Source organism: Oncorhynchus masou, chromosome 15 (assembly GCF_036934945.1).
Source record: "Oncorhynchus masou masou isolate Uvic2021 chromosome 15, UVic_Omas_1.1, whole genome shotgun sequence".
Lineage (NCBI taxonomy): Eukaryota > Metazoa > Chordata > Actinopteri > Salmoniformes > Salmonidae > Oncorhynchus > Oncorhynchus masou.
In genome coordinates, this window is record NC_088226.1 from 59,650,862 (window position 1) to 59,674,774 (window position 23,913).

The 23,913-nt window shown below is 43.5% G+C and overlaps 1 protein-coding gene across 5 annotated transcripts; it reads right to left on the reverse strand.

Moving 5' to 3' along the window:
• Window positions 1-5,319: 5,319 nt before the first annotated feature.
• LOC135556562 (tyrosine--tRNA ligase, mitochondrial-like) lies at window positions 5,320-18,539 on the reverse strand. Of its 5 annotated transcripts, none has more exons than XR_010458009.1 (4): window positions 17,826-18,539; window positions 12,602-12,772; window positions 10,259-12,280; window positions 7,573-7,668 (listed from the first exon to the last, which is right to left on the reverse strand). XR_010458009.1 is itself a non-coding variant. In XM_064989867.1 (4 exons), the coding sequence occupies exons 1-4, from the start codon at window positions 17,849-17,851 to the stop codon at window positions 7,603-7,605; spliced, it is 327 nt and encodes a 108-aa protein (XP_064845939.1). In that variant the 5' UTR covers window positions 17,852-18,539; the 3' UTR covers window positions 7,573-7,602. The 5 variants fall into 5 exon arrangements, 3 of the variants coding, with proteins under 3 accessions (XP_064845937.1, XP_064845939.1, XP_064845938.1); XM_064989867.1 differs by having other exon boundaries at window positions 10,259-10,322; XM_064989865.1 differs by lacking the exons at window positions 10,259-12,280; window positions 12,602-12,772; window positions 17,826-18,539 and adding exons at window positions 5,320-6,692; window positions 8,050-8,933 and having other exon boundaries at window positions 7,551-7,668.
• Between the last annotated feature and the right edge of the window lie 5,374 nt (window positions 18,540-23,913).

Consider the following 23,913-nt stretch of genomic DNA (forward strand, 5'->3'; position numbering starts at 1 on the left):
CCTACTACTACTACTGTAATGACTACTACTACTATGACTACTATTACTACTACTACTGCTGTGTAATAGCATTTGACTGACAGGAATGATTGCCACATACACTTCTTCAGAATGTTGCTGCGTTTTGCATAATTGTGGTGAAGTGATGTCACACACCACCACACTCTGTCTCATCATCATGCCCAGTAAACGACAGACCAGCTAAGCATGTCAACTCTGATTACATTTAACCTCTGTCAAATGTATCTTCAACAAACAGCTGTATACAGCATAGTAATACACAATGGTTGAACCTCTTATCGCTTCAGTAGCGTGGACATTTCTCAAAATGTGAACAGTGCACCCTCCACCCACCCCACCTACTGCTGAACAAATAGTTCCTTTGACTACAACCTGTTCAAATATCTCTGCCCTGTATATGTACTGTAGAACAGCTGGTTGTATCAGGTGTGGTCCTTCTCTCTAGCAGTCATCTGCAGGTCTTCACCCCTGATGATATCCATGAGCTTGCAACTTCATTAGCTTTTAGCTCCCTCCAATCCCTGTCTGTCAGAACTCTGTTGCCTATCTGCACTTCACAGATGTTTGAGAGGCTCTCCTTTCCGGCCAACAGCATCTGAATGCATCCGTACCACATTCCTGACGAGATTAGGCCAGGTACCACAGACAGACAGACATACTGGTCATGGGGTAGGAGGTATGTAGGAGAGGGCCTAACTTGTTTTCGCGTTCTATCTGAGAGTTTGAGCAGATGTGCGGCGATAACAGATAAAGGCTATTTGATGAAGCGGCAGGTGCGCTCTTTTAATGAGCATTATGACCTACCCATTGCTCCCCCCAAAGCCAAACATGCCACAGACGCATCTGTACATCTACCATTTGATGCTATACAGCATCTCATTTCTACACAGCATACATCCCTGTCTGTCTGCCCCTCTCTCTCTCCAATCACTCATTTCCAACAACTGATTTGTCATCATTGTGCTCTGTGTTTCAGAGAAAAGGGAACATACGTGTTTGCAGGCGCTCTTCCTTCGTAGGAAATTGTGCCAGCGAATTGGGTTATGACGTTGGTTGTGGCCAGTCCAGGAAACATGGGGAGGAACCCGTGGTTTTATATTAAGTGCTGGGGTGGTTAACAGGAAAAGATAACCTGTTGCTGTTGATATAGCTAGGAAGTGTGATTGTCTGTCTAGCTTGGTACATATAACACTGAGACAAAGACATTTTCTCAATTTCTGATACACTGGATGTCTGCTATTTACCCAACTTCATAGTTGTGGTGGTCAAAGTGAATAAGAATAAAGTTTTTAAAAATCTGTGTTGTTTTGTGTGTGAATTTAAAACATTTCAGGAAGATGGCAAAGCTGAAAGTTAGGACAAATTGACTATATTATTTGGCCTCCACGGCTCTGGGTATATGAAAGGTGGCAGCCAGTTGACAGCAGTTCAGATACAATATATTTGGACCCATCAGGTATGGCTCATTGGATGACTGTCTTTGTCTAAACTTAAAACCTTGTTTGTCAAACCACAGATAATAACAATGTAATAACAGTGTAAGCTACTTTTATGTTGAACATTTCCAGTCCAGCCTTTGGTTGGGCCTCCGGAGAATAGCCAGGATCAACTGCAAGGTCAAACATACCATTTAGATGGATAGAAATGTATTATACAGAAATGATACAATTCCAATTATACAATTTATTGCTGGTAAGCTTTATAAAAAACACAGGGGCTTCTGTTTTAAATGAACCAACCAATTAGTGTAATAAATGTTTTCCACCTATAACCCCACATTGAGCTTGACCAATATCCATGTCAATATGACTTAATGACACAAACCACCCCCAACGGTACTCTCAGTGTGGTATTCTCAAACTGCAGACACCACTTCCTTTTCCCCCTTCATCCACTCCAGTGTTTCAGCCGGCAGGCCCTTTGTCTGAATGGGAGCCCCAGACACAACAGTGCTGAGCGCCCGCACCTCACAATGGCCCTCTGCACAAAGCCAAACACAAAGGACAATGGGCCCAGCTCTGAGTGGGGGGTAAACAGCAGAGCTAAGGTTACCCACCTGCACACTTCAGAATGAATCAGGAGCCCCCTAAGAGCTGCTGCAGGTGTCTTCCTGTTGCATCCTGTTTCCTGGTGCTCGAAGGCTGTAGTGGGATGAGGAGAGGAGGTTAGGCCTTCATGGTGCTTGAAGGCTGTAGTGGGATAAGGAGAGGAGGTTAGGCCTTCATGGTGCTTGAAGGCTGTAGTGGGATGAGGAGAGGAGGTTAGGCCTTCATGGTGCTTGAAGGCTGTAGTGGGATGAGCAGAGGAGGTTAGGCCTTCATGGTGCTCGAAGGCTGTAGTGGGATGAGGAGAGGAGGTTAGGCCCTTTATGGTGCTCGAAGGCTGTAGTGGGGTGAGGAGAGGAGGTTAGGCCTTTATGGTGCTCGAAGGCTGTAGTGGGGTGAGGAGAGGAGGTTAGGCCTTCATGGTGCTCGAAGGCTGTAGTGGGGTGTTGAGAGGAGGTTAGGCCTTCATGGTGCTCGAAGGCTGTAGTGGGGTAAGGAGAGGAGGTTAGGCCTTCATGGTGCTCGAAGGCTGTAGTGGGGTGATGAGAGGAGGTTAGGCCTTCATGGTGCTCGAAGGCTGTAGTGGGATGAGGAAAGGAGGTTAGGCCTTCATGGTGCTCGAAGGCTGTAGTGGGGTGAGGAGAGGAGGTTAGACCTTCATGGTGCTCGAAGGCTGTAGTGGGGTGATGAAAGGAGGTTAGGCCTTCATGGTGCTCGAAGGCTGTAGTGGGGTGATGAAAGGAGGTTAGACATTCATGGTGCTCGAAGACTGTAGTGGGGTGATGAGAGGAGGTTAGGCCTTTATGGTGCTCGAAGGCTGTAGTGGGATGAGGAGAGGAGGTTAGGCCTTTATGGTGCTCGAAGGCTGTAGTGGGGTGAGGAGAGGAGGTTAGACCTTCATGGTGCTCGAAGGCTGTAGTGGGGTGATGAAAGGAGGTTAGACCTTCATGGTGCTCGAAGGCTGTAGTGGGGTGATGAAAGGAGGTTAGGCCTTCAATGTGCTCGAAGGCTGTAGTAGGATGAGGAGAGGAGGTTAGGCCTTCATGGTGCTCAAAGGCTGTAGTGATGTGAGGAGAGGAGGTTAGGCCTTCATGGTGCTCAAAGGCTGTAGTGGGGTGAGGAGAGGAGGTTAGTAAGTCGCTCTGGATAAGAGCGTCTGCTAAATGACTTAAATGTAAATGTAAATGTTAGGCCTTCATGGTGCTCGGAGGCTGTAGTGGGATGAGGAGAGGAGGTTAGGCCTTCATGGTGCTCGAAGGCTGTAGTGGGATGAGGAAAGGAGGTTAGGCCTTCATGGTGCTCGGAGGCTGTAGTGGGATGAGGAGAGGAGGTTAGGCCTTCATGGTGCTCGGAGGCTGTAGTGGGATGAGGAGAGGAGGTTAGGCCTTCATGGTGCTCAAAGGCTGTAGTGGGGTGAGGAGAGGAGGGAGCCCTTTACCAACTCAACACTAAATATTATCTTTAAAAATACATCTTTGGTGTGTGTGTGTCTGTGTGCGCGCACGCTCACACGCAAGACAAGGCCTGAGTAATTCCAGACTAATGGATTGAATTGACTCCTTCACAAAGTCAAGATTATAAATTGCCTTGGGATTGATCTGATAAAATTTGGTAGTGAAAGTGTGCATCTTAACAAATGCATGAAAAATGATGCAATAGATAATTTGTCAGAGAAAGACAAAATGTAATTCAGCAGTGAATGTTTTTATGGCTCTGCTTTGGTGCTAATCTTTACAGTGTAAAGATTAAATACCCCAAATAATAATAATAATTGCTGCTATAGAATTCCTATATGTAGCTGACCGCTATTTGTGTAGGTGAATATGTTGGTAAAAAAAAACTTATAGTTGTACAAAATAGTAGGCCTATAAATTGTTGCAAACAACTCTCCAAATGAGGCTGGAATTGTATTTGAAGTAGCCCAGTAAAATGTGTGACAAAACATAATTCTGGTGTAAAAAATGTGAATAAATATACACCATTGTGCCTCAATGATAAAAACATTAGTAAATTATTTTTAGTTTCAACTCATTAGCAAAAATACTAAAACATAAGGCAAGTGAACAATCTACATCAAAATATTGTTTGCATAGCTTTGATCTACAAAGAAATCAATAAAATGAAACTATATCATAGAGTTGTTTTATTAAAAATGCTCAATACAGTATCAGGGATATATTTCTACATCCTTTTTTCTATAATTAATTCAAACTACAGTTAAATCATCTACATGCATGTAATTACAGTATTTGTTGGATGTAAGGCTACACTAGCGCATTCTCTGTGACCAAATATAACAACATTCATGCAGTGACTAACCTTATATAATTTCAACTGTGGACCTGTGGGGAGTGTTTTTTCACCGCTAGAAACATTGCAGTTCAAACCTTCCGGTTCAAACCTTCCATAAGACAACTGTAACTGGCTGCAACAGTGGTGTGCTTTACTTAGCCATAACCGGATTGGAGGACCCAAACGTCAATCACCGGGCATTTTTCAAAATACTTCCCGATTTCATCATATTGGGAGTGCCACTGCGCAGACGGCGGCATATTTGGTCTGCAGCGCTATAGTGGATTAACACAGGCTAAACTATTTTAAAATTGACTGATTTTGCAACCATAGAAGCAATAACATAGTTTGTATTTACCGGACCCTATTACGTGCTAATTCAAGCTTGAAACATGCGTAATGTGCCAAATAGTACCGAATGCGCACGGGTTAGTTCCAGTTTGTCCGCGAGCCGAAGAGGATACACCACATTGATATAAAAAAATGACATCAATTACTGTATCTACTCCTAACTGCTATGAAAAGCACTAGAACTACAAAAATAACTGTTTTTAAAGAGTTACATCTCTTCATGCCTTTATTCCAGGTTGATAATGTATAAACTCCCAACCGAAAAGCAGTGGGTATGAAGAGAACCGAGGTATGACAATCAATCTATTAAACTGAAATTTAAGGTCGTTTTGCCTGGAGACCCGAGAGGCATTTTTACTTGTGAGTCACCAGTGGGCTATATAGGAACATACCTCATATGCGATTCCTCCCGCCCCATGAGAGCACATGCAGGTTCTGTGCAATTTATAGTATGAAACATCAAGTTATGAAGGACACGGATATGGATTATGTATTAGCTTAATCGAAATACATTCAAATCGTTATGCTGTATACTTGCTGAGAGAAAGTGTGACCGTGTGCAGGCTGAAGAGGTTCCTTTCAACAGTGCAAACATGACCAACAAATCAGATAACGATTTATCTTCTGTTTTAATTGATTGCAAGACATCTTAATCACACATTGAAAAATGCACATCAAATATTTTAAATCAGGCTCAGGTTGCAACCTTTTTCGATAAAATAAAAACTACCAAAAATATGCTTACAAAAAAATATATGTAAATGCCACTTTGGATAACCTTGATCAAAACCCCATTTTATTCTACATAAAAAAGCTTGACATAAATAAGTTAGTATAATTTCTCAGTGTTTTTACAAAGTTATGTACACTTAATAGATTTACACGGGCAGTGACTACTTTGAGACAATTCTTAGCCTCTGAACAAAGGCTGATTGGGCGAAATTAAAGTTATTTTAGAAACTACATTTGCATGATCTGCACTAACAATGTCTGGGAGAAGGGGGAGATTAACTAATTAAATTATCTTTCTGTATCAAACAGGAGTACAATGCCAAGGCAACCTGATGGTGAAAGCGTAGACATGTATTGAAGCAACCATGTATTTGGTATTGTAGGACATTTCAAACATAACAAGGCCTAATTGTTTAAAAAAATATTAAAGAACCGTTAAACACGAGTATGAAGTTGATTAATACTACCAGTACAGTTAACAGATATTTTATCCTTCAGCAAATTAGTACCCTATACCACTTCAGAAAAATAAATTAGCTACAATTTTTTTTTAATGGTGAAGAGGAAGACTTGTTAAAAAAAAAAAAAGATTCCAGAATTTAAGTGACCGACAGGCCTACAGATTTTCAACAAAATACAATAAATATTGGCTGACTTCACATATTACTTTTTTAGTCATAACAGAAATGTATCATTATTTGAGGCATTGTTTTCGTGGGGTGGCTGAGAACCCACGTTGTGACACTTAAATGACCCAAAATACAAGGCTACACATTATGTACCATCAATCTCTCTCTACATACAGATGACCTATGAGGATACTTCGATGAGGAACAATTATTTAATCCAATCATTTTTTAAATGGATCAGGATTTATAAACAGCATTTTGGAAACAAAACTACACTGCAATTCTTCAAGTCAAATTCATGTCTTTTACATAGTTTTCCCCCCTCCCCAATCATAATATGTTTTATGTGCTACATATGAAAATAAATATATACACAGGTAGTTAAAAAATAAAGGAAAAAAAGAGCAAAAAAGGAAATAAAACCTAATTGCACACTGCTACATCGACTGCTTTTAGAGGCAGTAACTTTATGAGTGCCAGAACTTTAGTGTTTATATTCAGTGCTTGCACAGCGTCCCCATCCTTAGGGAGAATTGATATGTTTCGTTTTCTTTGTAGTTCCTCTTCAAAATCACCAAACACTTAGGTTTCCATGACAAAAAGGGGAAATACATTTTCAGCTCTGCAGAGAGAAATAAAAACAACGTTGTGAGACCAATGCTAATTTACACCAGTAAACATGACCACATACAAATGCATCAAAACCATTCCTGGCAATTTCTTTTTGCAGACAAGCAACATGTAATAGCTTTGACATGACAAAACAATGCTAAGAACAGGCTAATGCTAGTCAAAGACACCCTACTGACTCATTCAAAGCAGCAGAATACTTTCATTTTCCAAATTATAAATTATATCCATAGCTACACACACACACTTCATTGCAAGTTAGAGTAAACATTTAGGCCAATTCAAAAACGTGCATACTGTGCTTTCATTCACTAGAACGGCCAGATGTTTTGATAGGGGACTAGCGTGCATAGTGCACTGCTGAGGAGACCGGCCCCTTCTCCCTCTCACGAGGGCAGTGGTTGCTGACGTGTTACTATAGTGTTGTTCTGAGGACTTGTTTACAGTTTCGTCGGAAAATGAACCACACCGTGGCAGTGGTTGTAGTAATGTCGCCTATATTTTGTGTAGCCTTTTGGACTTTAACCCTTTACGAGACCGCACTGAACGTCACAACGATATAGCTAAGCACACATTTCGAGCTTCGATAAAACAAATAGCTACTTAGTTGGCAATTGCGCATAGGTTACAAGGTGGGAAAATCACAACTGCTCAACACGTTATTTAAACAGCACGTCTGAAATGCTTACAAGAATACCAACGTGATGTGTTCAGCTTCACCGAACCTAACAGTTTACAAACTGATTTATGTAGGCAATAAAAAATATATTGGGTTATTTGGGAAAATAAGTCCACACCAGTATAACATTTCTCACTAAAGCCAGACAAAAGTAGCAGATAACTATCTCACCTTTGTCATCTTCACGTTTGAGTCCTGGGACTGGCTTTCCTGGGTGTGTATTCTAAGCCTGGGCAAGGAGTAACTTCATTCGAACTACTGTGCGACCTTTTATTTTGGGACAAGGGGTCTGGAAGAGAAAGACAATTTTAATAAGAATATAGCTTCAAATGTTATTCTCGAAAATGAAGTATTGTGAATAGTCCACTCTACATCATTTAAATGAGTAAGACAATTTAGGCTGTTACATTCCTCTATAGTGATTTGCCTTATCAGGTCTTATCTTTACAACTTGCTTACTGAAAACATTAATGAAAACGATTAGAATGGTTGTATCGCTTTTCTTTAGAATAACTGATAAGTGGGCACATCTATTTGGTAACTAGGCCTACAGTCTTCTACAATTTTACATAGCTGAATAGGCCAGCACGTCAAACAGTAGGCAGAAAGACAAAGTAGCCAGACTGATGATTATCTATAATTTACATAATTCATAAAGGCGTAGGCCTACATTCATGGCTGGCTGGTCTTTTTCTCCGCCCGGTGCACTGCTCTTTACTCTCCATTTGGCTCTCTGACCTCTCCGTGTTATCGGAGGGCTGCCGCGGAGTCACCATCACAATACTATGATTCCCATTTAGATCCATAGTGTTATTCCCAGAGGGGCAAACGTCTTTCACTGATCGTTGCGTTCTGGTGTAGAAATTTGGAATGTCTTTACAATCCATTAATTCCCATTTGAATCTCCCGTTCGATAGAGGTGTGTGACTTGAAAAATCGAAGTTCCACTTCGCTGAGGCCGTCGCTTCCATCTCTTGCAAATGTCCCTTTAAATCCCGCCTTAACTCTTCGCGATCCGGCGAGCCGAAAATGATTCTGCAGGCTGACGGTTTGGGGTGATCCGACAACCGAGCATCCGTCCTTTCCAACGTCGGGCTACCATTTGAAAGTCGAACATCTGACATTTTCGGAGAATCAATTAACGTCCAAATAGAACACTTAAAAATTCGTATTTCCTCCTTTCTCACCGCGATCCAAAACAAGCGTAAAACGAATGATCAACACTTTTATGCCATGCATAGGTCTGGATAGAAACTGTAATTTCCAATATGGCAATGCGAGCTAAAGTAGTCAGATCATCAAAACAATGTGCAGTAACTGAAGCCACTCCTGTCAATTTATTCTCGTAGTAAGAGAGAAGAAATAACAGACAAACCTTTTCAGTACCCAATATGGCGATTGAGGGGAGGCTGACTGGGGAAAAAACTGATTGACACAGAGAACTATTTAAAACGAAGAAGGGAATTCATTGGTTTAAAAAAACGTAGGCCCGCCCAATTCTCTTAAGGCGATCATATCATGCACGTTACAAAGGCTTTGCAACATTGTCACATTTCTATACATGTTACTTTGTAACGGCTATAGCCATAATCACTATAGGTATCTACCATTTTAGCTATGGATGTAAATAAAAAAGGGCCATTATAAGGAAACTTACTGTATGCATTATTCATTTGTTTATGTTGAGAAAATATTTTAACATCAGTGGTCTCGATCTTCATGTCATTGTTTTTTAGCACCAAAATAGAACAATAAATATAGAGGGAAATCTAATTTTATTTGAACATTATAGTAGTTTTTCAATAAATGTGGAATTGTAATACCACCATAATGATTTGAAACATTTGAAAATACACAAGCCAGTGTGAAGCATTTTGTTGTTGGAGTAGGTTGTCATTGTCATGAATCTGTCAACCATTTAAAAGGCTAATAAAATCTTAACATTTTCATTATATTGCATGGTGGTGACCAGTTTTTTCTCTCTATGATACAGATGTGAATATTGACTTATCTGAGCTCAGTCAAGGTCACCAGTGTAGACCCCAGCAAAAGGAGGGATGGTATTAAGAGTAGTGGCAAGCATTTCTCATTGGGAAAACAATATTTTCTGCAGGATAACGCAATTAGACAATTTACAATTTATTATCAAACATCAATTAATAACTACTTAAATTATAACTCATTGGCCATTTGCAATCGAACGACTACAGTAAGAGTGAATCATTTTTTATTTCACCCATATCTAAATGTGACAACACTACACATCTTGTCCACCTGTTTTTAATTACCTATTGCTTTTGCCCATTTTAAAATGTCAAAATATTCATCTATTTTAGCTGTAAGATATTTTGCTATTTAAATTTAATTCTTGGATGTAACTAGGGTCTTATAAATCGAGCTTTGGTACAGGGTGTCTGAAGGAGCTTTTACTCAGTTCTCATTTAAAGGGAAGACTGCACTGACCCCTTGTTGTGAAATTAGGGATTAGGCAAATCGGTTATCTAATATCTAACAATCACAAAAATAAAACCGTTTACATACACAGTACGTAACATACAACTAACAAGACAAAAGCCTTTCACCAAATATATGTTATATATTACAGCATCATTGAATCCACACACATTTGGTGCACTAAATCCTCTCCTAGATATCAGCAGGGATATATTGAAACAATGCAGGTCTATTTCCAATATCCAGCTCTCTTCACCTATGTCTCCCAGCTTGCTGTCCTACCTCCAGTATACAAACAGTGCATATAAGTGATATGGTCCGAGCTCCACTCACAGTTTGAGCCACCTGATGACATGGAAGTTATTTTTTCCCACTTTGAGGAGAGACAGTACATTGGTCAGGATGTGCTGGCCGGGGATGAGTACCTGTTCTGGGTTGTCTGTCTCACTCTGGTTGATCCATACAGTTCCTTCTGAAACCATGCGATACCTGCAGCACAACACAGAGACAACCCATCACAGAGACAACATTAAAAACATCACAGAGACAACAGAAACAACATCAGAGACAACACCACACAGAGACATCACAGAGACATCCCAACACATCACAGAGACATCCCAACTCAACACAGAGACAACACAACACCTCATGAGACATCACAACACATCACAGAGACAATACAACACAGAGACAAGATCACAGAGACAACATCAGAGAGACAACATCACAGAGAAAACATCACAGAGACAACACACCTCATGAGACATCACAACACATCACAGAGACAACACAACACAGAAAAACAGTTAACACATTTTGATACGTTACGGCCTTATTCAAAAAATGTATTAAATTAAAAAAAATCCTCAATCTACACACAATACCCCATAATGGCAAAGCGAAATCAGGTTTTTTGAAAATGTTACTAAATTATTCAAAATAATAAACATAATTTATTTAACTAGGCAAGTCAGTTAAGAACAAATTATTATTTTCAATGACGGCCTAGGAACAGTGGGTTAACTGCCTAGTTCAGGGGCAGAATGGCAGAGTTTTACCTTGTCAGCTCAGGGATTAGATCTTGCAACCTTTCGGTTACTAGTCCAACACTCAGACCACTAGGCTGCCTGACACCCGAAATAATAATAATAATACAAGTCTGACATAAGTATTCAGACCCTTCGCTATGAGACTCGAAATTGAGCTCAGGTGCATCCTGTTTCCATTGATCATCCTTGAGACGTTTCTACAACTTGATTGGAGTCCACCTGTGATAAATTCAATTGATTGGACATGATTTGGAAAGGCACACAACTTTCTATGTAACAGCACTCTTCTTGCATTGTATACAATCAGCACTGTACAAAATACATGAACCGCCCCCACCAGACACAGTAAGTTGCTAGCTAGTACTGCCGGGAATTCTTTACAACAAAATGCACAACAAATATTCTCCAAAAACCGCTGCACCTTGTGTGTGATGTTCGAATAACATTTACAAACAATTTGATATAAATTGTACATTTAAATCATCACTTGAGAGTATAAAAATCACTTTTGATGTACAGTGCTTTGCAACCAACAACTTAACGCTGGTTTGGTGCTTGTTCACGGGGACGATTCTAACTGGAACATCCCCCCTCGTAAGCAAGCCACACAAACCAGCCAATAAGATGCCATGTTGAGTAGGTGAAGGCAAGACAAACTCAAACCAAAAACCCATTGGCTTAACAATAAAGTGGCAAGGGGAATCACCAATATAACCCTGTTACATCTATATAAAGGTCCCACAGTTGACAGTTCAAAAACCAAGCCATGAGGTTGATGGAATTGTGCGAAGAGGTCCTAGACAGGATTGTGTCGAGGCACAGATCTGGGGAAGGGTACCAAATACAATTCTGCAGCAAGAACACATTGCCTCCATCATTCTTAAATGGAAGAAGTTTGTAACCACCAAGACTCTTCCTAGAGCTGGCTGCCTGGCCAAACTGAGCAATCGGGGGAGAAAGGCCTTGGTCAGGGAGGTGACCAAGAACCCGATGGTCACTGACAGAGCTCCATAGTTTCTCTGTGGAGATGGGAGAACCTTCCAGAAGGACAACCATCTCTGCAGCACTCCACTAATCAGATATTTATGGTTGAGTGGCCAGACAGAAGCCATTCCTCAGTAAAAGGCACATGACTGCCCGCTTGGAGTTTGCCAAAAGGCACCTAAAGGACTCTCAGACCATGAGAAAAAAAAACTCTTTGGCCTGAATGCCAAGTGTCACATCTGGAGGAAACCTGGCACCATCCCTACGGTGAAGCATGGTGGCAGCATCATGCTGTGGGGATGTTTTTCAGCGGGAGGGACTGGGAGACTAGTCAGGATCGAGGGAACGATGAACGGGGTGAAAGTACAGACAGATCCTTGATGAAATCCTGCTTCAGAGCTCTCAGAACCTCTGATGAGGGGGAAAAAAAACAATTGAATCAATTTTAGAATAAGGCTGTAATGTAACAAAATGTGATAAAAGTGAAGGGGTCTGAATACTTTGCGAATGCACTGTATGTTTTAAAGTCAAGACAGATTTGAGAGAGAAGAGAGGGAACGAAAGAAACAAACATGGAAAGCAATAAAGAGAAATTAGGGGAAAGGAGAAATATAGAGAAAGTGTGAAAAAGCCAATGGGGTGGGAGTGGTGAAATAGAGTGAGTGACCCTCCGTGTGAGGTAGTCATGTCAGGGATGACAAGGAACAGAGGAATATAAAGGGAGAGCCCTACCCTTTGGGCCCCCGAGGGATGTCCTCTGCCCTGCGGCAGGCATCCAGTATTGTGGGCCCTGGCTCCAGCAGCAACTCATGGAATGGGGCATCTCTGAAGAGCTCCTGCAGCTCAGCATCACGCATCAGCTCCAGGGCCTGAAGGTTACTGTGGTACCGGGCATTGGTGCACCTGGAGAGAAATACACACACACACAACATTACTAATTGTACCAGGCGACACCTCATTAGTGACACCCAAATTACATATGCAGTCTTTCTCTAACTAATTATCTATTGCATCATTTTCACACATTTGTCAAGATGCACACTTTCACTACCAAATTTCATCAGATCAATCCCAAGGCAATTTATAATCTTGACTTTGTGAAGGAGTCAATTCAATCCATTAGTCTGAAGTTACTTAGGCCTTATCTTTTTGTGAGCACGCACGCACGCGCACACACACGCGCGCACACACACACACACACACACACACACACACACACACACACACACACAGAGCACCTTTTGCCCTCATTGCCGTGTTACAGTTTGGTGACTTTGCCGGCGAGAGGTTTGTGTGCGGCCCGTTTGCCTGGTTCCTGTCTCTGCTGCTCCATCACCCGCTCCACCTCGGCCAGGGGTAGGAAGGTGAACAGCTTCAGATACGTGCAGGCAGCAAAACCAACCCCGACTCAGTCTCCAACATCACCATGAATAGGCTAAACTCGGGTACTAATATCAGGTCCTGTGTTCACAAAGTGTCTCATAGTAGGTTTGCCGCACACATTTACAAAGAAAAATAACCTAAAACGCTCCCCTTGTCTGTCATAAACAATGACAGGACGGTGTGTGGCAAGCAAAATGCGTTTGCCTTGTGCATGCATGCTGACCGAAGTGCTTGCAACGCCAGGATTGTGGGTTCGATTCCCATGTGGGACCAGTATTAAAGAGTATGAAAATGCACCCACTCTATTGTAAGTGGCTCTGGATAAGAGCGTCTGCTAAATGACGTGAAAGTGATATAAATTTATTCAGCAGTGCTGGGCTCTCAGGTAAGTAATACCTTCTGGGCTCTGAAGTCAGGTAAGTAATACTTTCTGGGTTCTGAAGTCAGGTAAGTAATACTTTCTGGGCTCTGAAGTCAGGTAAGTAATACTTTCTGGGCTCTGAAGTCAGGTAAGTAATACTTTCTGGGCTCTGAAGTCAGGTAAGTAATACTTTCTGGGCTCTGAAGTCAGGTAAGTAATACTTTCTGGGCTCTGAAGTCAGGTAAGTAATACTTTCTGGGCTCTGAAGTCAGGTAAGTAATACTTTCTGGGCTCTGAAGTCAGGTAAGTAATACTTTCTGGGCTCTGAAGTCAGGTAAGTAATACTTTCTGGGCTCTGAAGTCAGGTAAGTAATACTTTCTGGGCTCTGAAGTCAGGTAAGAAATACTTTCTGGGCTCTAAAGTCAGGTAAGTAATACTTTCTGGGCTCTGAAGTCAGGTAAGTAATACTTTCTGGGCTCTGAAGTCAGGTAAGTAATAATTTCTGGGCTCTGAAGTCAGGTAAGTAATACTTTCTGGGCTCTGAAGTCAGGTAAGTAATACTTTCTGGGCTCTGAAGTCAGGTAAGTAATACTTTCTGGGCTCTGAAGTCAGGTAAGTAATACTTTCTGGGCTCTGAAGTCAGGTAAGAAATACTTTCTGGGCTCTGAAGTCAGGTAAGAAATACTTTCTGGGCTCTAAAGTCAGGTAAGTAATACTTTCTGGGCTCTGAAGTCAGGTAAGTAATACTTTCTGGGCTCTGAAGTCAGGTAAGTAATACTTTCTGGGCTCTGAAGTCAGGTAAGTAATACTTTCTTGTGGATAATTTGTCACCAAATTCGACCCACTGAAGAACCAAACACACAAACTGTTAGATGGTAATGTAATTCTATTGAACAGTCTGGCTTGTTAAGGAAACTTTCCACTACTTAGTTTCAGGCTGTACACCAGAAAATTATATCACAGTCTGATTTATCAGCCTAAGAGGTGTGCGGATTGAGTTGGCCTTTTAAATCAGAGGGGGAGAGCTGATCCTAGATCAGCGGCAGGTATCCTCAAGGTTAGAGCATTGGACCAGTAACAGAAAGGTCACTGGTTCGAATACCGGAGCCAAAAAATCTAACGCTATCTCCTTAAGCAAAGCACTTAATCCTCCAGGGAATCTGATTTCATTGGTCCTCAACTCGCGGAAAAGTAATTTTATTCAGGTTAAGCGGAGTTAGCCTGCCCCGGAGCAGGTGAGTTCTAAAGGATTTGTTGCCATAGAAATTTTGCTGGCTAAAAGGTGAGTTACTTTCGTATAACCGGATATCCCGAATTGTACTCAGCGAGGTAACTTTGGTCAACTCTAACTCCTCAAACCTAGGACACCCCTCTGTTTAGTTCTAAATAGAAGGCTCTGATAAGCAGGACCAGTTCCACTGGATTCTCCAGCAGGGTTTCCATGTCCGCATGTTTCCCGCTAAAGTTGGCTATTTTAAAAAAGATGTTGCGGGTCAAAATGTATTAGTTAAATTTTTTTGGGCTACTTCGAAATTGCACCGCAGCTGCCATGGCATTTCTCTTAAAAAAACATGATTGATTTCACTGTGACCTGCTGCTGCAAACTATCAGGCAGTGAGGCAGGCAGCTGAGTGAGTGGTGGGGAGGGCCGGAATGGTGTGAGTTTAGTGTTGCAGGCCACAGGCAGCTGAGTGAGTGGTGGGGAGGGCCGGAAGGATGTGAGTTTAGTGTTGCAGGCCACAGGCAGCTGAGTGAGTGGTGGGGAGGGACGGAAGGGTGTGAGTTTAGTGTTGCAGGCCACAGGCAGCTGAGTGAGTGGTGGGGAGGGCCGGAAGGATGCGAGTTGAGAGTGTTGCAGGCCACAGGCAGCTGAGGGAGTGGTGGGGAGGGCCGGAAGGATGTGATTTTTGTGTTGCAGGCCACAGGCAGCTGAGTGAGTGGTGGGGAGGGCCGGAAGGATGTGAGTTGAGAGTGTTGCAGGCCACAGGCAGCTGAGTGAGTGGTGGGGAGGGCCGGAATGGTGTGAGTTGAGAGTGTTGCAGGCCACAGGCAGCTGAGTGAGTGGTGGGGAGGGCCAGAATGGTGTGAGTAGAGTGTTGCAGGCCACAGGCAGCTGAGTGAGTGGTGGGGAGGGCCGGAAGGATGTGATTTTTGTGTTGCAGGCCACAGGCAGCTGAGTGAGTGGTGGGGAGGGCCGGAAGGATGTGATTTTTGTGTTGCAGGCCACAGGCAGCTGAGTGAGTGGTGGGGAGGGCCGGAAGGATGTGATTTTTGTGTTGCAGGCCACAGGCAGCTGAGTGAGTGGTGGGGAGGGCCGGAAGAATGTGATTTTTGTGTTGCAGGCCACAGGCAGCTGAGTGAGTGGTGGGGAGGGCCGGAAGGATGTGATTTTTGTGTTGCAGGCCACAGGCAGCTGAGTGAGTGGTGGGGAGGGCCGGAAGGATGTGATTTTTTTGTGTTGCAGGCCACAGGCAGCTGAGTGAGTGGTGGGGAGGGCCGGAAGGATGTGATTTTTGTGTTGCAGGCCACAGGCAGCTGAGTGAGTGGTGGGGAGGGCCGGAAGGATGTGATTTTTGTGTTGCAGGCCACAGGCAGCTGAGTGAGTGGTGGGGAGGGCCGGAAGGATGTGATTTTTGTGTTGCAGGCCACAGGCAGCTGAGTGAGTGGTGGGGAGGGCCGGAAGGATGTGATTTTTGTGTTGCAGGCCACAGGCAGCTGAGTGAGTGGTGGGGAGGGCCGGAAGGATGTGATTTTTGTGTTGCAGGCCACAGGCAGCTGAGTGAGTGGTGGGGAGGGCCAGAATGGTGTGAGTCGAGTGTTGCAGGCCACAGGCAGCTGAGTGAGTGGTGGGGAGGGCCGGAAGGATGTGAGTTGAGAGTGTTGCAGGCCACAGGCAGCTGAGTGAGTGGTGGGGAGGGCCGGAAGGATGTGATTTTTGTGTTGCAGGCCACAGGCAGCTGAGTGAGTGGTGGGGAGGGCCAGAATGGTGTGAGGCGAGTGTTGCAGGCCACAGGCAGCTGAGTGAGTGGTGGGGAGGGCCGGAAGGATGTGAGTTGAGAGTGTTGCAGGCCACAGGCAGCTGAGTGAGTGGTGGGGAGGGCCGGAAGGATGTGATTTTTGTGTTGCAGGCCACAGGCAGCTGAGTGAGTGAGAACAGCACCAGCACGCACACACGTAATGCCAAGTGATGTGAGAGCAACTCACAGCACTAGCTAGCTACATACTTCTCCCTTCATGTGGCTACTACTCTCTTCCTATGAACATTTTGAGGGGGCTAATTTTAAGGCCTGTATGTGGGTTTTGAGTGGTCATGGGCCGCCTGGCAACCCTGCTCTCCAGCCACCTACCATTCTACACTGCTGACAAGGCTGCCTGAGGAAGAACTGACAAAGGACAAACGGAAACGTCTTGACCCTGTTCAGCCACACTGCATCGCCTGCCGTCTCCCCCAGTTTGTTCAACACAGAGCTGGCCACCAGTGGGAGGGTAAGCCCATACACCTCCTGTCCAGTCACACTGCATCGCCTGCCGTCTCCCCCAGTTTGTTCAACACAGAGCTGGCCACCAGTGGGAGGGTAAGCCCATACACCTCCTGTTCAGCCACACTGCATCGCCTGCCGTCTCCCCCAGTTTGTTCAACACAGAGCTGGCCACCAGTGGGAGGGTAAGCCCATACACCTCCTGTCCAGTCACACTGCATCGCCTGCCGTCTCCCCCAGTTTGTTCAACACAGAGCTGGCCACCAGTGGGAGGGTAAGCCCATACACCTCCTGTCCAGTCACACTGCATCGCCTGCCGTCTCCCCCAGTTTGTTCAACACAGAGCTGACCACCAGTGGGAGGGTAAGCCCATACACCTCCTGTCCAGTCACACTGCATCGCCTGCCGTCTCCCCCAGTTTGTTCAACACAGAGCTGACCACCAGTGGGAGGGTAAGCCCATACACCTCCTGTCCAGTCACCCTGTCATGGAGAAATTGATTACAATGGACATCAAAGAGACCATCACTGGTCAGTTAATGTTGAGGCAAGTATGTGCATGTTTATTATATTCATTTGTGTTATTATTATTATAGGTTATTAATGGGCATGATGCATCACTTTAGTGTCTGATGCATCCTTTAGAGGCTTGGCTACAATATCCGGAATCAATGTGATAATTGGTCAACATATTTGGAAATGTGTGTGTCCCCAATGAATGACGCAACATTACTTGTGTATGAACTTGTGCCCAGACATCAAGTTGCCCAGCTGGTCTGTCCCTCCCAGCTGTGATTCTGGTTCAGGTGGTAGGAGTCATAGGCTTGAAACAGCTGGTAAGAGAACTCAGTAAAGGCTCATGCCTTCTGCACTCTTCAACCTGGACTGGACACTGCATGCCTACTGAGCAGATTCCCCATTCGGAAATGTCTGCCAACTTCTGCCAGAAAAGCAAGCATTCCAGTCTTTGTACAAAGTTAACTTGTTCAATACAGTTACAGTGCCAAACGTATTAGAGTCGTTGTGGAAAAGTCAGTTCATGGTTGGTGAAGATTCGCTGCACGCTCTCTCTCGCTTGGGTCTCCTACCAGTGCTGTTGCACCACCGATTAGAGCGACGCCAGGTGTCCTGCGCTTTGAAAATTCAGCCCGATGATGGCGAGTAAATTACCCACATGAAGGCTGTCTGCCGTGGGGTCGAATCCGCAGTACCCGGTCTGGCAACAAGACTACAGTAGCTGAGGAAGTTGATCTTGGGCTGATTTTTCAGTGAAACCATCCTTCAAAATGCCCCGTTTATTTAGAGATAATATACATCCAATCTGGGCTGTTGCAGAGCGAAGAAACCTGTAACGTTACACATGGGAGTGTGTTTATCAAAAATAATACAAGAATCATGCCGAGATGTACAAGCAAAACATCTTGATAGACGCCGCCATAACGGAAACTGTGCGACACACTGGACAGGAAGATGAAAGACGGGACTGATGTATGACGGTAAGAATATAGCGCCATCTAGTGTATTGTGTAAATTTACCATACCTTGCCTGTTCTTCCTGACCTGTGACCTTTTTCTTATCATTTGTGATTTTAATGTCACCTCATCCTCTTATTATCCTTTGAGGTTGACGATTACATTTTTTTGTTTTGGTTACCTATTGTGAGGATGAATCTCCCAAATTTACATCTGGTGTAACTTGGAAAGTGGGAATAATGATAAAATCCAAAGAAAGTAAAGTCATACCCTTACCTGCTTAGTACTGGATTCACTTTTTGGTGTTTATAATCATATAAAATGCATGCTGACAATGTAGCTGACCAATGTATATAGAGAGTGAGAACAATTTCATTTGATTACGGGGGCTAGGAGTGGCTAAGCACCCCCATAACGAATCAGGGCCTGCCATAAGAATTGAAATATTCAAGTTATGAAACTACCAAGACAATGTTACACAATGTACACCCTACAGTTGAAGTTGTATGTTTACACACACTTAGGTTGGAGTCAATAAAACTTGTTTTTCAACCCCTCCACAAATATTTTCTAAAAAAACTATTTTATTTTAATTTTTATTTCACCTTTACTTAACCAGGTAGGCCAGTTGAGAACAAGTTCTCATTTACAACTGTGACCTGGCCAAGATAAAGCAAAGCAGTGCGACACAAACAACAACACAGAGTAACACATGGAATAAACAAACGTAAAATCAATAACACAATAGAAAAGTCTATATACAGTGTGTGCAAATGAAGTAAGATTAGGGAGGCAAGGCAAAAAATAGGCCATAGTGGTTAAATAACTACAATTTAGCAATTAAATACTGCAGTGATAGATGTGCAGACGATGAATGTGCAAGTAGAGATACTGGGGTGCAAAGGAGCAAAAAAACAAAACAATACGGGGATGAGGTAGTTGGGTGGGCTATTTACATATGGGCTATGTACAGGTGCAATGATGTGTAAGCTGCTCTGACAGCTGATGCTTAAAGTTAGTGAGGGAGATATGAGTCTCCAGCTTGAGTGATTTTTGCAATTCGTTTCAGTCATTGGCAGCAGAGAACTGGAAGGAAAGGCGGCCAAAATAGGAATTGGCTTTGGGGGTGACCAGTGAAATATACCTGCTGGAGCACGTGCTATGGGTGGGTGCTGCTATGGTGACCAGTGAGCTGAGATAAGGCGGGGCTTTACCTAGCAAAGACTTAAAGATGACCTGGAGCCAGTGGGTTTGGCGACAAATATTAAGCGAGGGCCAGCCAACGAGAGCATACTGGTCGCAGTGGTGGGTAGTATGTGGGGCTTTGGTGACAAAATGGATGGCTCTGTGATAGACTGCATCCAATTTGCTGAGCAGAGTGTTGGAGGCTATTTTGTAAATGACATCACCGAAGTCAAGGATCGGTAGGATAGTCAGTTTTACGAGGGTATGTTTGGCAGCATGAGTAAAGGATGCTTTGTTGCGAAATAGGAAGCCGATTCTAGATTTAATTTTGGATTGGAGATGCTTAATGTGAGTCTGGAAGGAGAGTTTATAGTCTAACCAGACACCTAGGTATTTGAATTGTCCATATATTCTAAGTCAGAACCGTCCAAAGTAGTGATGCTGGACGGGCGGGCAGGTGCGGGCAGCGATCGGTTGAAGAGCATGCATTTAGTTTTACTTGCATTTAAGAGGAGTTGGAGGCCATGGAAGGAAAGTTGTATATGGCATTGAAGCTCATCTGGAGGTTAGTTAACACAGTGTCCAAAGAAGGGCCAGAAGTATACAGAATGGTGTCGTCTGCGTAGAGGTGGATCAGAGAATCAGCAGCAGCAAGAGCGACATCATTGATGCATACAGAGAAAAGAGTCGGCCCAAGAATTGAACCCTGAGGTACCCCCATAGACACTGCCAGAGGTCCGGACAACAGGCCCTCCAATTTGACATACTGAACTCTGTCTGAGAAGTAGTTGGTGAACCAGGCGAGGCAGTCATTTTAGAAACAAAAGCTGTTGAGTCTGCCGATAAGAATGCAGTGATTGACAGAGACGAAAGCCTTGGCCAGGTTGATGAATAGTGCTGCACAGTACTGTCTTTTATTGATGGTGGTTGTGATATTGTTTCGGACCTTGAGCGTGGCTGAGGTGCAAACCATGACAAGCTCGGAAACCAGATTGCATAGCGGAGAAGGTACAGTGTGATTCGAAATGGGCGGTGATCTGTTTGTTAACTTAGCTTTCGAAGACCTTAGAAAGGCAGGGTAGGAAAACTGCTGCGGTCTGTAACAGTTTGGGTCTTGAGTGTCTCCCACTTTGAAGAGGGGGATGACCGCAGCAGCTTTCCAATCATTGGGGATCTCAGACGATACGAAAGAGAGGTTGAACAGGATAGTAATAGGGGTTGCAACAATTGCGGCTGATAACTTGCCAAACTATAGTTTTTGAAGTTGGTTAGGACATCTACTTTGTGCATGACACAAGTGATTTGTCCAACAATTGTTTACAAACAGATTATTTCACTTATAATTCACTGTATCACAATTCCAGTGGGTCAGAAGTTTACATACACTAAGTTGACTGTGCCTATAAACAGCTTGGAAAATTCCAGAAAATGATGTCATGGCTTTAGAAGCTTCTGTTAGGCTAAATGACATCATTTGAGTCAAATCAAATCAAATCAAAGTTTATTTGTCACGTGCGCCGAATACAACAGGTTTTACAACCTTACAGTGAAATGCTTACTTACAGGCTCTAACCAATAGTGCAAAAAAAGATATTAGATGAACAATAGGTAGGTAAAGAAATAAAACAACAGTAAAAAGACAGGCTATATACAACAGCGAGGCTATAAATGTAGTGAGGCTACATACAGACACCAGTTAGTCAGGCTGATTGAGGTAGTATGTACATGTAGATATGGTGAAAGTGACTGTGCATATATGGTGAACAGAGAGTAGCAGTAGCGTAAAAGAGGTGTTGGCGGGTGGCGGGTGGTGGGTGGCGGGACACAATGCAAATAGCCCGGTTAGCCAATGTGCGGGAGCACTGGTTGGTCGGCCCAATTGAGGTAGTATGTACATGAATGTATAGTTAAAGTGACTATGCATATATGATAAACAGAGAGTAGCAGAATTGCAGGTGTACCTGTGGATGTATTTCAAGGATGTATTTCAAGGTCTACCTTCAAACTCAGTGCCTCTTTGCTTGACATCATGGGAAAATCAAAAGAAATCAGCCAAGACCTCAGGATAAAAAATGTAGACCTCCACAAGTCTGGTTCATCCTTGGGAGCAATTTCCAAATGCACGAAGGTACCGCATTAACCGGTAGAAACAATAGTACGCAAGTATAAACACCATGGGACCACGCAGCCGTCATACCGCTCAGGAAGGAGACGCGTTCTGTCTCCTAGAGATAAACGTACTTTGGTGCGAATAGTGCAAATCAATCCTAGAACAACAGCAAAGGACCTTGTGAAGATACTGGAGGAAACAGGTACAAAAGCTTCGATGTCCACAGTAAAACGAGTCATATATTGACATAACCTTAAATGCCGCTCAGCAAGGAAGAAGCCACTGCTCCAAAACCGGCATAAAAAGCCAGTTTTGGAGGAATGTCCTCTGGTCTGATGGAACAAAAATAGAACTGTTTGGCCATAATGACCATCGTTATGTTTGGAGGAAAATGGGCGGTGCTTGCAAGCCGAAGAACACCATCCCAACTGTGAAGCACGGGGGTGGCAGCATCATGTTGTGGGGGTGCTTTGCTGCAGGAGGGACTGGTGCACTTCCTTCATGAGAAAGAAAATTCTGTGGATATATTGAAGCAACATCTCAAGATATCAGTTAGGAAGTTAAAGCTGTCATAAACCTACCCCCAGGCCAACTTCATGACACAGTGAAGGGAAATAGTAACGCTACAGCATACAATGACATTCTAGATGATTCTGTGCTTCCAACTTTGTTGCAAAAGTTTGAGGAAGGTCCTTTCCTGTTTTAGCATGACAATGCCCCTGTGCACAAAGCGAGGTCCAAACAGAAATGGTTTGTCGAGATCGGTGTGTAAGAACTTGACTGGCCTGCACAGAGCCCTGACCTTAACACCACCGAACACCTTTGGAATTAATTGGAACGCAGACAGTGAGACAGGGATAATCGCCCAACATCAGTGCTGTACCTCACTAATGCTCTTGTGGCTGAATGGAAGAAAGTGCCTGTAGCAATGTTCCAACATCTAGTGGAAAGCCTTTCCTGAAGAGTGGAGGCTGTTATAGTTGCAAAGAGGGGACCAACTCTATGTTAACGCCCATGATTTTGGAATGTGATGTTCGACGAGCAGGTGTCCACATACTTTTGGTCGTGTAGTGTACACACTTCGAAACCCAGAACAGAAATCGTGTTTAATTGCGTCAGTTGCTCAATTTAGTTCTGGGGGCAGGTATATTCGAAAATGTACTAGAACGAGGGCTGTAGCCCCACCTCCTCTCTGTGCAAGTTTCAGGAAAGTCTATGGGCCACATGTCATCCTCTCTTCTGAAATCTAAAAGATGCGAGCACCTGCAATATCGTGATTTGTGAAAAATGATCAGTGACGAAAGATCTGAGTACCGTAACAAACTTCATCCTGATCCCACAGTCTGTTGAGAGACGCTATGATACCATTTATGTTACGTGCGTCTGAGAGATTGCACAATTTAAGACATCATTTGCAGTTGTTTCTGAAGACCAGCAGATGGTGTCCTCAATCTCAACATCCCATGGCTTCATGCATTTACAGGTAACTGCCAAAATAAAGAAAACACTTGAGTTGTTTGAGCTTTTATGGGGTGTATTGTCCTGGCATGGTTTAGTTCCACTCAACCTCTTAGAGGGCAAGGAAAACACCAATAAATACACAGCCATTCTGAGTGATTGCTTTCAACCTATGGTGAAACATTTCTATCCTGATGGGAGTGGTCTCTTCCAGGATGACAATGCCCCCATCCACAGGGCACGAGTGGTCACTAAATGGTTTGATGAGCATGAAAACGATGTCAACCATATGTCATAGCCGTCTCAGTCACCAGATCTCAACCTAATTGAACACTTATGGGAGATTCTGGAGCGGCACGAGTTTTACACCAACATCAAAAAAACTATTCTTTGTGGAAGAATGGTGTTGCATCCCTCCAATAGAGTTCAAGACACTTGTAGAATCTATGCCAAGGTGCTGCCATTGAAGCTGTTCTGGTGGCTTGTGGTGGCCCAATTCCCTTTATTTTGTCAGTTACAATACCTTTCATTTATTCAGCTCTCACTGTCAATCAGATGTTATTATTTACTTGAAATAGATGGACAATAACGTTGA